This window comes from Mus pahari, chromosome 12 (assembly GCF_900095145.1).
Source record: "Mus pahari chromosome 12, PAHARI_EIJ_v1.1, whole genome shotgun sequence".
Lineage (NCBI taxonomy): Eukaryota > Metazoa > Chordata > Mammalia > Rodentia > Muridae > Mus > Mus pahari.
The window spans coordinates 42,710,931-42,726,141 of NC_034601.1; the positions used below are offsets into that span (position 1 = coordinate 42,710,931).

Below are 15,211 nucleotides of genomic sequence, written 5' to 3' on the forward strand. Positions count from 1 at the left end.
GTGAAAAACAGGCTCATAGGAAATTCCAAATTTGTTAACAACAGTAGAAACAGACATCCGTGTCCTTTGCTTTGCCTGTCTGTTTTCCTTTTTCTATTTATTTTTCTTTGTGGTGTTGGGGAAATCAAACCCACAGCTGTGCCTTGCTCATGATTAGAAAATATTCTACCATGTAGCTAGACCTGGAGCTCTACTCTGTTGTGTGGATTGAAAAGGTACAGTAGTTACCATTGTAACTCACAAATCAACCTCAAGTTCTCCTGGAGGATTTGTGCACTCAGACCACGGGCAGGCTGTAGGGCATAGGAGCAGCTGCTTGTGTCCTCTACACCTAGGGAAAGTCTTAAATGTAGCTTCTCAGCATCTGGCTGTTCTGAGTTACTTATCATTCTGGCAACTGCATAGAATGGCTGTAAGACCAGAAGAACAACTATAATTTTAAGAGGATTAAATGACCTGGAAAGGCCAAAAAACAAAATTGTCCCAGGAAACAACTGAACTAAGAATATGGAGAAAATCAACTTCTAGAGACAACTGTCCTACTTATCAATGATTTGGAAAAGCAATCTTGGCAATTGGTTATAGCATTCTCCTTAACTGGGGAGGCATTCCAGAGACACATGCAAGGTCAGAAAGGAAAAAAAAGCAGTCCACTTTTCTCTCGAGTCAAATTTTCTGCACCATTGAGAAAGATTAATAATGTACCCAGAAAGCATGTCAAACTGTTATTTCCTACTAAAACAAACATAAATACATTTTGGGAACAAAGTACAAAATTTTCACATTTTCCAAGACTTCTATACATGAGTGGCTTCTAGTAGGTTCCTAACCACTAATGTCAGTCAATATCGTATTTGCTACTGCCCTCAGCAGGATGCCCTTGATGGAAAATGTTTCAAATGCATGGACAGAGGATTGGGTAAAGAGAATGTAGTGTAGATATACACAATGGAATTTCAAATATCTGTAAAAAAAAAAAAATGAAACCATGACATTTGCAGGCAAATGGATAAAAATAAAAATCATTGTGTTAAATGAGATAAACCATGCTAGACAAAGAACTGGCTGTTTTCTCTTATTTGTAGAAACCAGATTTAAATTGGGTGTGTGTGGGTATGTGTGTGTGTGTGTGTGTGTGTGTGTGTGTGTGTGTGTGTTTCACAAAGCAAGAAGGAGGATCATGAGAGTGTAGGAAGAAATCTTGAAACAGAAAGGATAATGGGGAATTTGTAATAGGAAACCAGAAAGGGAGATTTACGGGGATGAAAGGGAATAAGCTAGAGAGCAAGAGGGAGTGCAAGGGATGGACCAATGAGAACTGAGTATAGATAGGGACACATATGTATGGAGATGCCCTGGTTGAAACTGTTATCTTGTATGCTAATCTAAAAACAGTAAGATAAAAATAGAATGGTTTTAGGAAGTAACAAGTGTTGGGGCAAAGGGCTGGGTGTCAGCTCTGTTTGAATAACTCTGCTTTGAGTTAAGTCAGAAGAATGAGCTGACTCTCTCAAAGAAGAGGCAAGAAACCCGAGAGCTAGGAACAGAATGTTTTAATGACATTAGACATTATGTTCATTGAATTTTGTATCCCATTTCTCAGAAAAGCCCCTCTTTGGGTAAATACTTTTACTTTAGTCTTTATGTTCATTCTCAAGAATGGGCGTTTATGGAGAATTTCCAGTTTCATTCAGGTGTCTTCGAGGGTTTTCACCATTGCTCCTTTCAAAGTCTCCATGAGCTGGACATAATACATAATGTAGCAAAGGCTATATTCGATCTTCCTGTTTCTCCAAGCCTACCACACTACTGTGCTAACTCCTATCATATTTGTTCTTTCCTTCGCAACACTCAAGTCCATTTACTGGGCAGTAGATATATCAAAGGCCAATGTGTCAAAATTGTGGTGTGCACTTGCTCTCAAAGATGTCCATGCTTCCCAAGCCTGCAAAGGAAACACAAGTCAGGATGTCTGAGCAGGTGGGACAAGACTGTACTGGCCATTCTCTTTACCTAACACTTGTACTAATCTGTGTAGTCTAGTGCTCAGATGTGTTACAGAATTTTCAGGGGACGCTGAATTAACATGGCCGCCTTGTGACATTACAGAACCTATCAGTTGATTACTGAATTGGTCTATGGTAACAAGCAGGAGTACACTTGAAACTTTTAACATCCCACAAAGAAGGCACCGTGTTATCAAGCCGATATACTTATTTCATTTGCCAAAACAAACAATGTCGCAGAGCAGTAATTGTAAATGATGTCTGCTGGAGAAAGGGAGCACAAAGCTACGCATTATCTAGCTAGTGGTTTTCATCAGCAGCTGCTGAACAAAAGCAAAGTGGTCCTGGAGGACCAGTTCAGACCCAGCCATGCAGAGGAGGCTAGGATTGGGGCCATGCAAAAACAGGGACATTCCATTATTTTTTTTTTTTATGGTTTTATAATGTACTCATGCTTGATGATGGTGACACCCTGAGACAGAGATAGAGAAATAGAGGGTGTTGGGGAGGAAGGGAGGAAGGGAGGAGAGAAGGAAGGATGGGAAGAATGAAGGAAAACTTAATAGTTTGTCATAGACATATTTTCAAGCTGTTAAATTGTCAGAGGTCAATCATAGGTAACGGGCATCCTCAGGTAAGTTAGCAATTTCACCAGGTTCAGACGCCCGTTGTTTTCTTCTATCAGAAAAGTAAACAGGAAAAACAACACGCATGCTGATTTTACTTCTCTTGGAGCTGGAACAAATGAATAAGAAAATACACAAAAGGTAACACATGAAAGGGCTTCAGAGGCACAATGATGCTCACAGAGGAATAGTAGACTAAAGTAGGGCCACTCTCCACTTATCCACTTATCCACTTTCCCAAACACTCAATAAACTAATGTATTAAGCCAGGCTGGTGAGATGGCTCAGCAGGTAAGAGCACTGACTGCTCTTCTGAAGGTCTTGAGTTCAAATCCCAGCAAACACATGGTGGCTCGCAACCACCCATAATGAGATCTGACGCCCTTTTCTGGTGCATCTGAAGACAACTACAGTGTACTTATGTACAATAATAAATAAATCTTTGGGCCAGAGCATGCAGGGTTGACCAGAGTGAGCAGAGGTTCTAAAATTCAATTCCCAACAACCACATGAAGGCTCACAACCATCTGTACAGCTACAGTGTACTCATATACATAAAATAAATTAATAAATCTTTTAAAAAAATAACGTATTAAACCTTGACTGTGATGCAGTAATGGTGTAGATCCAAGGAATAATTACCTTGATTCATAAGACACAGTCCTGGCCTTTATAATTTAGTGAGGTTGAGTATATGTAACTAATAAACCCCATGTGATGTTTTGAGAACTGCTCAAATATAAACAGCATGCAAAAGGAAGGGAGAAGAAAACACACATGTTCCCTTGAAATGAAGAAGAAGATATCGAAAAGGAAAGGACATTTGAGCTTAATATTACAGCAAGATGTGGCATTTACTAGATAAAAGTCACTTCATGGGAAGGGAGAGAAGGGCTGGAGAGATGGCTCAGCGGTTAAGAGCACTGACTGTTCTTCCGAAGGTCCTGAGTTCAATTCCCAGCAACCACATGGTGGCTCACAACCATCCATAATGAGGTAATGAGATCTGACTCCCTCTTCTGGAGTGTCTGAAGACAGTGTACTTACATATAATAAATTTAAAAAAAAGGGGGGGGGGGGAAGGGAGAGAAGTAACAGCTCAGAGAAGCTTAAAAGGGAACGACGAAGCAAGGCTGGTGTCATCAGAATGCTGAGGGACACAAGGCCCGTTTACAAGATTACAATAAATGACTTCTTGTATCAAATGCCAGTACCTCATCAGCCAGTGATGTTCCTGTTCCATCTGGGTGGTGGTGATCTGGGTCCCAGAAATCTGGCAAGTGTACCACATGTCTTTTCAGGCGTAGAAACTGGTTTGCTGGGTCCTCCATCAAAAATGGTGCTCCCAGTACTTCTGGAATTAGAACAAGGGCACAGAATCTTAGGACATGCATTTTGTACCTATGCTTCCTCTAAATCAGGCACAGCTCTGGTGTTTGGGCAACCAGGTTTCTATGGTGGGTCAACTAAGCCCTGGGAGATATGACGAGCCGTTTGAAACCTGTGTAGCGTCACTACCATAACCTATAAGTAGTTAGAAAAGTATGGCAGAGTTGGGTTACATATGTGGGAGCCTCATAGTCTGGATTAAAATCCAAGCTATTCTGAAATTCTGCAACAATTATTAGTTAATTCTAAGCTGTAGTTTTCTCATAGGTAAAGGGCTCTAGTAACAACACATAATAAGTTGCTATCAGTGTTGTAAAAATGAATAGATACTGGCTTAAACCAGCCAGTCAATATTTGTATCCTGCTACAAAGAGACTTAGAAGCCAACAGGGGTTACATGAGACCCTGTCTCAAAAAAATAAAGGACAAAACACAGGCAAAAAAATTCCCAAGGGACTAGAGAGTGGTTAGGAACATTGGCTGTTCTTCCAAAGGACCTGGGTTCGATTCCCAGTACCCACACAACTATCTGTAACTCTCATTCCAGGCGATGTTGTACCCTCTTATGAACTCTTCTAGTCTCCATGGGCATCAGGCATGCACATGGTACACAGACACATTTGCCAACAAATTACTCATACATATTAACAACAGCAACAAAACTAGACTTTGTTAGAATGCACTGCACAGGAGGAAAAATGAATATACTCTAAACATTTCCACAGCCTGAATTAAGCTTAAGAGTAAGGTTCAAATGATATAAAACCAAACCAGATAAAAGTGGAAAATATTCAGAAAAATAGAATATATTTTTTAAATTATTGCTTACTTTGTTTTTTGAGATTTTTTTCTGTGTAGTGTTCACATTATTTTCATTTTCACCTCTACTTCTCGCCCATCTAACTTCTCCTATGCCATGACTTCCTCTCAAACTTATGACCTCTTTCTTTTAAATTATTATTGTTACATATGTACATGTGCATGCATACTTAATATTCTCAGTCCACTTAGTGTTCCTCATAAATGTGTGTGCTTAAAGCTGACAAGGGATTGCTTAACTATCTGGGGCTCCTCCCTGGCAAAGGCTGATTCTCCTCCCTTAGAAGTCATTATTTGCATGGAGTCCTTCATCTGAGAGTGGCATTCTGTGAGAGTCTCCTCATCTTGAAATCTCCATGTTGATAGTATTTTGTTTGAGTATAACAACCCTGCTCAGAAATGCAACACAATGTAATGAATGAGGGGGAAAAAGTGGAACTCCACCCTACCTTTGCAGTAACAATATAATCTGTGCCTAATGTTTGATAGGCATTTCTTAGAATGTGCAATGCTAAGGAATGCTACCTTAGAAATTAACAGGGCATATGACTAACACTTTGCACGAAGCCAGGTTATGGTGAGATACAGCACTCTCCCATAAGACTTGCTGGTTAGTTGGGGGGTCAAAGATTAATGATATGCACCAGAATGAGGCAGCACTTGATCCACTTACATTGTACTTGAGGATGGGGCATAGGGCACAAACAGTTGTTTCAGTGGTTTATGAAGAAAAGACTAGATCAGAAGAGGCTGGGGTTTTTAGTGTAAATTAGAATGATGTGTGGAAATGAATTTTAATGGGAATCTACAAATCCTACATCTGAAAACGACTAGAAATAAGTAGAAGGAAGAGTCATAACTGTTAATATTTAATTTCAGAATACTGTCATGACAGGTGCGAGGGTCATACTGTCTTGATATCGCTAATCCAATTTCATGCAGTGGAACTGGGATGTTTGCAAAGCCTCTCTAACAGCTCCCAAAGCCCTCTTCTTCCTCATGTCCATACTCTTGGATATTTGCCTCTTTCCGTTCGTAGGGCTGTTCTGTGTAGCTTAGGGCACTGCAAAAGTGATAGCACATTCTTCATTTGTGGCTAGTGTAGAGCTTCTTCACTGTGTTACTTGCTCTAAGAGAAGGTAGATGCTATGATCTGAAAACACAGGAGCATTGTGTATACTACCACCTCACAGCCTGATGCCTTTGCTCTAGCCAGGCCTTAAGATGACTGTATGCCCACATAACTTTTTACTATGTCATTATTTAAAAACAACAACAACAACAACAAACCGAGCCAGAACCAAGGCCCAAAAGGCACTCACAAACTCCTGACCCTGAAATGGGAATAATAAGTTGTTTTAAGCTGCTATGGTTTGAGGCAATTAACTACATCACAGTAGATAAGTTCTGAAGTAGGCACTTTCAGTAGTAGGTCCAGGAAAAATGTTGCTCACAAGGGTGGGCATATAGTAAAGAAAGAAAGGGCCTTAAGAACACAACACCCAAAGAACACATTCTCAGAGCTATGTAAATTTTGTGCCCCAAGACCCTCATGTCCCATTCTTTAGTCCCTGTTCTGATAATTGTCACTGCTCGGTAAGATATCTTCTGATAGCCCTGACCTATAACTTTGGTCAGTGACAGGCAATAAGCCACCTGTGCCGTGTGGGAATTCACAGTCAGAGTTAATGGGTAACTTGAAGAGAACACATTGAGACCAGACCATCTATATAGCATGTGTAACTACTTTTTAGGGATATTTTGTTTTATTTCTTTTACTTTTAGACAAGGTCTTACTGTGTAACCAGGGCTAACCTGGTACTGACTGTGTACACAGGTGGCCTCAAACCCTCATCAGTCCATCAGTCCTTCTATCTCACCCTCCCCTGTATTGTGAATCAAAGCACTCCACATGCTAAACAGTTTTAAGGGTGTAAATAACTTGCATACCGCTGTGGAGATCTTGCAGAGAATCTGGCTCTGTCAGTTGACATAGAGATCTCCATAGCTTGGATAAGAGTGCAAGACAAAACATGGACTTCAAGTTGCAAGGAACTGGCAGCCAAGGAAGAGTCTATCCAGCTAAGACCAGGCTCAGGGACTCCCCCCCTTTGCCACTGTGATAGAAAGGAATGGCTGAGCTGTAGATGTGCTTAGATAGTGTTGAAGGTTGAGTTGGACCTGGAGCCCAAGGTATGTTGAATGCAGTGCTAAGGGATTTGGATTTTAATTTGTAAATGCTTTATGATAATTTCTGAACAAGAACATAAAGGGCCAAACTTACTTCTAGTTGTTTTTATTTTGAAGTATAGCAATGATAATATATATATATATATTAGAGAAATGATCTCACTATGAATCCCTGGCTGGCCTGGAATTCAGTACCTAGACCAGGCTAGCCTTAAATGCACAGAGATCTGCCTGCCTCTGCTTCCTGTGCACTGGGATCAAAGGTCCGTGCTATTATCAACAAGCATTTTAATTATTTTTTGAGGTTACGATTCAGTGGCATCAAATTCATTTGTGTATTTTGTAAACACCATCTCTGTCCATTTCCAGAATCATGTCCTTATCCCATACAGAGCGCTGTAGCAATGACTCCCAACCCACCCTCTCTCGGTTTCTGGTAACTACTGTTCTCCTTCCTATCTTGTTGAAGATGCATTCCGGGTACCTCGAGTAAGTGGACTCATCCTGTATACATGCTTAATGTCACTTAGCAAACTGAATGCAGGGTCCACCACGCTGTGAAGGGTCTATTCTCTTGTAAGGCTGAACAGCGCTGAATAAACATGCCACGTTTATCTTCCCATTCACAGCTCTACTGTGTCAGTGGAGAGGCAGATGGAAAAAGGAGAAAGCAGATCGAAAGGCACAAGGTTGAGACTCTTCTAACTCTCAGATGAGTGATAATGACCGTGGAGATGGGAAGTCACACTGATGTGAAGATGCTCAGAAAAGCCCTCCCTCTTTCATAGTATGGACCAACCAGCACTGGTTTCTCTAAGAGGTGCTCATGGGGACTCCTCTGATTTCCCATTTATCCATCCTGAAGAAAAGGTAGTAAGTCAGCCCTGGGCCTGATAACTCTGTTTGAAAAGATATTTCCCAAACAAGGTGAATTGCTATACAAAGTGGACCAAATATTACCAGGAAATAATAATATTGCTAGATATTGGTACTTAGGTTATTCCAGGTAGAAAGAGAAAATGTAGCAGTTGCTTGACACAATGTTCCTTAGGATCATCCAGAAGTAAAACTCATATTCTACAGCACAATTATCCTGATGCATTGTACAACCTCTGAGAACAAAGGAGCTATTACAGAAGCCCCAGTAGGGAAGCATGATTTAAAATATATGCCACTGCTATTTTAAGCTTTAATAACTCTATCTTTGAAACCCTGCTCCCCTTTTCTTCATGGAAAATGTTTTACTGATACGACCCTCTCTTCCTTCCCAGGGCAAAGGACCCACCTCAGCAGAACAGGTCCAAGAGGCAGCCAATAAATATTAATCGGTGGTGATAATAGCATCACCCAGGAGACAGAGGCAGCAAGTGTTATTTATTATCTGGCATTACATACGGGAAAATTGACCCTGGGGGATGAGATGACTCAAGGTCACAACGGAAGCTGGTGGCCAGGCTGGAAATAAAGTCTAAGTAACGTAGTGGAGCACGAGATTGCCCTCTCTGCTTCAGAGATTTCTCCCCCCTTTTCCATTTCACTTGATCAACCTTGAAAGTTACTGAAAGCAAGAGCAGGGTTTTGAGTGTGTGGGTCTATTTAATGTGGCTGGGGTCTGGAAATTCAACCCTGAGTTTTATTGTTTGTTTGCTTTCCAAAGGGTATTTTGTGATTTTTGTTCTCTTAATGCAGTTAATATCAGCCAGGTTAATGCCTTCCTTATAATCTTTATAAGCCACAAAAACATTTCTCTCTTTTTAACTCTTTATAGCTTATCCTTTCCTCACTCCCTATTCGTCACACTTAATAAGTCCTGTTTATGTACTAACAGATGTTCTCAAATACTCTCCAAAGAAAAGCTAAAGGCAGAGATGTCAGGCTGGAAAGCTCACCAGGCACAAAAGACCCATGCTTTTCTGTCCCTGCTGGTGACTGCCTACTTTACAGAGCCACTTCCTGAATGCCTCCCTTTTGTGGTTAAGGGAGACAGAAGTGCATGCTTTCTAGAATGTACTGGAATAAAGGAGAAAGGGCTCCTGAGAAGCAAGTATAAAAGAGGATGGTGTGAAAATGATATACAAACGTACCGATAATGCCAAAAAAAATTGAATCCTATAGATGTAAGGGGAAAAGATAAGGTATTCTCTGTTAAGTTTCTATTCCCAGCCCCCCTCTCTCCTCCCTCTTGAGAGACAATTTAGCTTTATATCCCAAGATGATCTCTAACTCACTGCTCTGTTCCCACCTCAGCTCCCTAGTGTTGGTATCCCAGTCATAAGCAATGTGCTACTTTTAAGTCTTTTTCTTGTTTTTTCTTTTTCTATTTTTTAAAAGACTTAATTATTTTATTTATCTGAGTACACTGTAGCTGTCTTCAGACACACCACAAGAGGGTATCAGATCCCATTACATGGTTGTTGTGAGCCACCATGTGGTTGCTGGGAATTGAACTCAGGACCTCTAGAACAGCAGTCAGTGCTGCTAACAGCTAAGCCATTTCTCCAGCCCTTTAAGTCCTTTTCTTAAAGAATAAGGAAATCACTTATTTTATTCTCTTTTTACACTTGACTTTGGTCATTGATTCAAAGACTCGTGATTGAGGGATGGACAACTTGGTATTTAGTATAAGAAATAAGTCAGGTGAAAATGAAGCAGGAGGCAGGAGAGGGAGAGGAGGGAGGAGGGAAGGAGAGGGGGAGGGAGAGCAGATGAATGAATATGAGAGAAGAGTGATTTGCGTAATGAGTGAAAAAGTGAAGAAGAGAAAGAACATTAGAAAGAGAAAAGGGAAGAAACTATCTTGATATCGTGACATGTACCTATAGTCCTGGGCCTGTGGAGGCTGACACTAGAAGACTAAAAATTGGAGGCCAGTCTGGGTTAAGTAGTGAAAGTTTGTCTCTAAAAAAAACTAACAGGAGAGTCTTGGTGTGTATCTGTAATCCCAGAACTTGGGAAATGAGTGGAGGTGGAGCCAACTTTAGCTACAGGAGACCTTAATCTCAAAGGGAAGAAAGAATTAAAAAACAGAAAGAAATAGTAAAAAGAGTCAAAGGGAAGAGAGAAAAACTGAAGAAAACATTAGGAGGAAAACAAAAGACAGTCACAGAAGGTGAGAGGCCATGGGGCAAAGGAACAGGGTTGGGGGCTACTGAAGGGATGCCAAGGGAGGAAGAGGGCTAGAAAACAAACAGGTTGGCTAAATTCTTTAATTTCACCTGGCCTTTCAATCCCGGTGTACTGAAATATTTAACAGGATTCTTCAAGTCTGAACCTTTAGCTGCAAAACCAGTTTTATTGACCCGAGAACTGCTGATGGCTTCAAATTCACAGCTGAGCGAGCCCCTGTCTCCATTTACAGAGTGGCGATATTACAGCATCTGTGGGAAAATCTCGCAAAGTGGCATCACATGAGTTTAACTGAAGTCTGCTCCAGCTTTCAGCGCATACAGAGTGACACACAGATGCAGGCGGACATACTGCGCAGTTCCTTGGATATGTCTTGGGAGCACCAGAGACTTTTCTACTTTTGAATCGCATGGACCGGAAAGTTGAGACCCCATGGAAGGCAGAGTTTCATATGGTATGACAGTGGCCAGACAATGTGACTTCCTGGCTGTGTTTATGATATATATATCCCCAGGGCCACAGCACATAGTGCCACAGGGACAGGTAAACAGTTTGTCTAGTCCATCCACTACTCAGTGAGTCTGTTCTTTAGCAATACCACCTTTCTCTCCAATCAGATTATTTCCTGTCATTATTATTTATCGTCACTATGCGTGTCCTTAAGAGTATCAGTCAATCCTATTCCAGAACAGGCCCACACCTGTAACTTTCAGCATTTGGGAGGCTGAGGCAGACAGATCTCCTGAAAGTCCGAGACAATTCTAGGTCACCTTAAGCTATAAAAGACACCACTGTCTCACTCATTCTTTTTTTTGTTTGTTTGTTTTTGTTTTTGTTTTTCGAGACAGGGTTTCTCTGTATAGCCCAGGCTGTCCTGGAACTCACTTTGTAGACCAGGCTGGCCTTGAACTCAGAAATCCGCCTTCCTCTGCCTTCCGAGTGCTGGGATTAAAGGTGTGCGCCAGGGTGAAATTATAATAACAAAATCTCATAAAATAAAAGTTGTATCATGAAATACCAAGCCTCCAAAGGATTAGAGTCTTTCAAGGAATGGCTGCAAAGAGTCAATCCTATGGCTGAGAAGAAGGCTGGCAGAGGGGGACTGAAGGCACAGAGGCGCTTCTGAAGAAGTGTGAGCTTAAAAATCCTTGTGAAAAAAATTAAAATTGAAAGTGAAAAGTCCTTCAAGACTGAGTGTCTCCGCTTACTAACTGGGGAGTGGGAACTAAAGGTCGGAATGAGCAGAGACGAAAGGGCCAAAGGTGGTCGATTTTTCTTCCTGTCTCCAGCTAGCGTCGGCTGTCCTTGTGCTTTATGGAGAGCCATGATCACAGGTCAACAGCAACGGACATGGGCCTCCAACGTTGTTTTACACGTGGCTCAGTTCCAGCTGCTAAATCAAAACTGAAACGAATAAATGCCGAGGGAAAGGAATCTGCTTTGTATGTTAGCAGGCTAGCTGTGAAAACTACCCTTTACAAAGCAAATGAGAAACAACCAAATTCTGTTGCAGTTGCTCCGTTTCAGACAAGGGCTCACCGTGTAGCCCAGGTTAGCTCCCCTTACTCACGATCCTCCTCCTTCCCCAGCCCCATCAGTGCTGGGATGGCAGATACACACTATCACTCCTTACTCCCCTTGGTCCTCAGTAATGTTCAAAGACCGGCTACTTACTAGGGAAAGGCATTAAATATTTATTTATTTTCCACAGGGTTACTTGCAGCCCGGGCTGGCAACCAGCTCTCTCTGTAACCAATGAAGACCTTGAGCTGCTTCTGATCCTCCTATCTCTCTATCTCTTAAGTGCTGGGATTACAGGCGTGCACTACAATATCAGGTTGATATTGTTGCATACTCAGCAAACACTGCACTACCTGAGCCTGAGCCCCAGTCTCCATATTCACTCTCCCCCTCCCCATCCCCCTGCCTACAGTACCTAATAAGGTTTCCCATCCAAGCACTAACCAGGCCTGGCACTGCTTGGCTTCGCAGATCAGATAAGACCCAGTGTGTTCAAGGTGTTTTGGTTGTAGATCCAATATTTACTATGTAGGTTTGATTTTTTTTTTTTTTAATGCCCTTTTGAGATAGACACATGTTGAATTTCCACACTACTCTGAGCAGCGATAGAACAGCCTGGAAAAGCTGCCGGCTGGGCCCTGCTACCTTGTCAAATATGGGTACCCAGCTTGCTGGCTTCTGTTCTTTTGGTGAGGAACCAATGACCACCTTAGTGGGTCTAGTTCTCTAGGACAAGGTTTTGTCTGTGTTCTGATGTCCATGTCAGCTAACTTCAGTGCAGCAATGAACAGATTATGCAGCAGGAAGAAGGGGTTTGCTGTCAGCTGGACTCCACACACAATGTGAACCTCTTCAACAGCCACCACCTCATGTCACTTCTCAAAGTTCCCAGTTTTCTTTTGATAAAACAGGGGGCTGCACGGGGGGGGGGCATGGAACCGATTTTCAGATTGATCAGGAGACTTGAATTGCAAGAATACAGAATGTCCCCGACACATAAAAGGAACTTAGCTGGCAGAATTAATATTTGCTGACTTTAATTTAGGGAAAGGCCGTTCTTGACCTAAATGTTCAAAGGAGGTATAATTATTTTTGAAATCAAACTATGGCACTCACACTTCTAATTCCCTATCCAGGGAGTGTCTATTTTGAAAACAGAATCAGTGAGCTGCTTTGGGAACTCTGCTCTCAAGTTTAATGACTCAAGTGAAGCTAGCAATCATTTTTGAAAATGGGTAATGAGGATCTTTCCCTATCCACCAAAGTCAAGTTGCAGGCGAGAGTCGTGTGGTGCACAGAGAGTAATCTGTTGTGGAGAAAACTTTGTAAATAATAAAAATAAATGTTTAAATTGTTTATTTTATGATAACAAGGGCCCTGGGGTTATACAGGTGAGAAAATTCTGTTCTTACAGGAAAAAGGAAGCGAGGGGGAAGCAAAGGAAGTTGATTCCTGCTCTAGAGCTGTCTAATTTAGAAGACATTGGTTAAACTCCTCATTAGCTCAAAGAATGAGCCTGATTCTAAAGACTTCGGCTTCTACAACTTGCAAATAGAACAGGCTCCTTCCCTGAGGTCTGAAGGGCCAACCCAGGACAGCAAATGATTCTCTTGTCTTTCTTTCCAGTTCTCAGTTTGTTTTTTCTTGCGCTTTAGCTACACAGCTTCATTTTATTTTTATTAAAGCAAGGTCAGCCAAATCAATTGTCCTGCAGGTAGGCATATTTGTGTCTCAGAGCTTCTGAATTAATGTCTAAGTATACACAACGGCACACATAAAGAGTTGCTCCTATCAATGGGAAGAACTGCATACATAGAGACCTTATGAAAGCAAAAATACTTATTCTAGATTATGGAACTTTATTAGAAAAATTTATAACTCATATAGGCTTAACTATTAAGTTAACTTAAGTATTTTAGGTTTGGTTACAAGGAAAGCAAATGATTGCTCAGTTCAGTTCTGTTATATTACAAGTTTCCTGAGTTAGTTTGGCAGTAATTGCCTGGATTCTGGTCTCTTCCTTGATCTGTCTTTAAAACATAGAGCTCGCCAGGTGTGGTGGTGCACACCTTTAATCCCAGCACTTGGGAGGCAGAGGCAGGTGGATTTCTGAGGTCGAAGCCAGCCTTGTCAACAAAGTGAGTTCCAGGACAGCTAGGACTACACAGAGAAACCCTGTCTTGAAAAAAACCAAAAACCAAAAAACATAGAGCTTGGGGAAGGTTAATGAATTCATGCTTCCAAGGTACTTTGAGGTCTCCTTATACTACTATGTGAGTGTTACAGTTCTGAAAAGACATTTTAATCTTTCTTTTGTTCAAGGACACCAGAATGCTCCTTTGGAAGAAACAATTAAACCGGAATGTTAATATGTTACTGTCTAATTAGGAATAAAACAATCACACACCCACTACAGTACCGGCTTCAAAAACATATCGTGACAGGTTTCCTTGGCTCCCTCAAGGATTTTGAGATCTACAGATGAGACCTATTTATTCATATCCTTCAGAAGTCAAAAGGAGTTACCACCCTGATAGTTGTAAAAGATGACAAAACAAGAAACACACCAATCTCTTACCTATTAGCAAGGCGGAGCACACAGCTGCTTGAAGCAATTTATAGGCCATGATCCTGTTTTAGGGAAAAAAAAAGATGTATTTACTTTAACTTATCCCAGACAAAGCTTTAGGGTACATGAGATATTTTTTCCCAGGCATATAAAGTATTTACTGTATACCTGAATGCCTGAAAGGAGTCAGAGAGAGGCACTTGCTTGACGTCATGGTTTTATATACCTCCTGCCCCTTTACCCTTTGGACTTTCTGAACTGACTTCACAGGCTGTACGTACATGAACCATTTATTTACTTACTGATTTAATTATCCACAAACTTATATAATATGTCAAAAAGAAGGAGGGGAAGGAGGAAGAAGAGGAGGAGAACTACCACCATCACTGCCACTACACCCCTCATCCCCAAGGTCACATCCACTCTTAGTGGAAACATTTTTAAAATGTACAATTGGGTCAGAAAAATAGTTTGGCAGTGTCCTTTAAAAAGTCACAGCACACAATTAGCATTCAACCCACAAATCCAGTACTGGACATATATCTAAGAGATTCAACACTCGTGTCTAATAAATAGTTTTATTTATGCTATTCAGTACCAAATGTTAAGTTGTGGGACACATGAATTATGGAGTTCTGGTATCAGTAGATATAGCAGTTTGGATGAATATAGCGATCTGGGTGAATATCAGCGAAATGGTTACATTCTTTATGGTTCATTTGTTTAATCTTTTTGAAAAAAACAAAATCGTGGATATTCAGAACAAATTAGTTGTTGCCAGAGATTAGCAATGAGGAAGGAAAAGAAGGCCAACATGAATTACAGATGGGAAATGTGTGGGTAGATCTCCGCTGTATCTGAACAGTGATGAGGATATAACGTAAAAAAAAAAAAAAAAAAAGTGTTCAAATTAAATTGAACTTGTCGTGGGTTGCCCTGGCAACTGTTTGTATTTTGATATTAAT

At 41.1% G+C, this 15,211-nt stretch overlaps 1 protein-coding gene across 1 annotated transcript; it reads right to left on the minus strand.

Annotated features, from left to right (window-relative positions):
* Window positions 1-1,541: 1,541 nt before the first annotated feature.
* C12H3orf85 (chromosome 12 C3orf85 homolog) lies at window positions 1,542-14,436 on the minus strand. The gene is made up of 4 exons (XM_029544245.1): window positions 14,415-14,436; window positions 14,256-14,308; window positions 3,847-3,986; window positions 1,542-1,945 (listed from the first exon to the last, which is right to left on the minus strand). The coding sequence occupies exons 2-4, from the start codon at window positions 14,302-14,304 to the stop codon at window positions 1,862-1,864; spliced, it is 273 nt and encodes a 90-aa protein (XP_029400105.1). The 5' UTR covers window positions 14,305-14,308; window positions 14,415-14,436; the 3' UTR covers window positions 1,542-1,861.
* Between the last annotated feature and the right edge of the window lie 775 nt (window positions 14,437-15,211).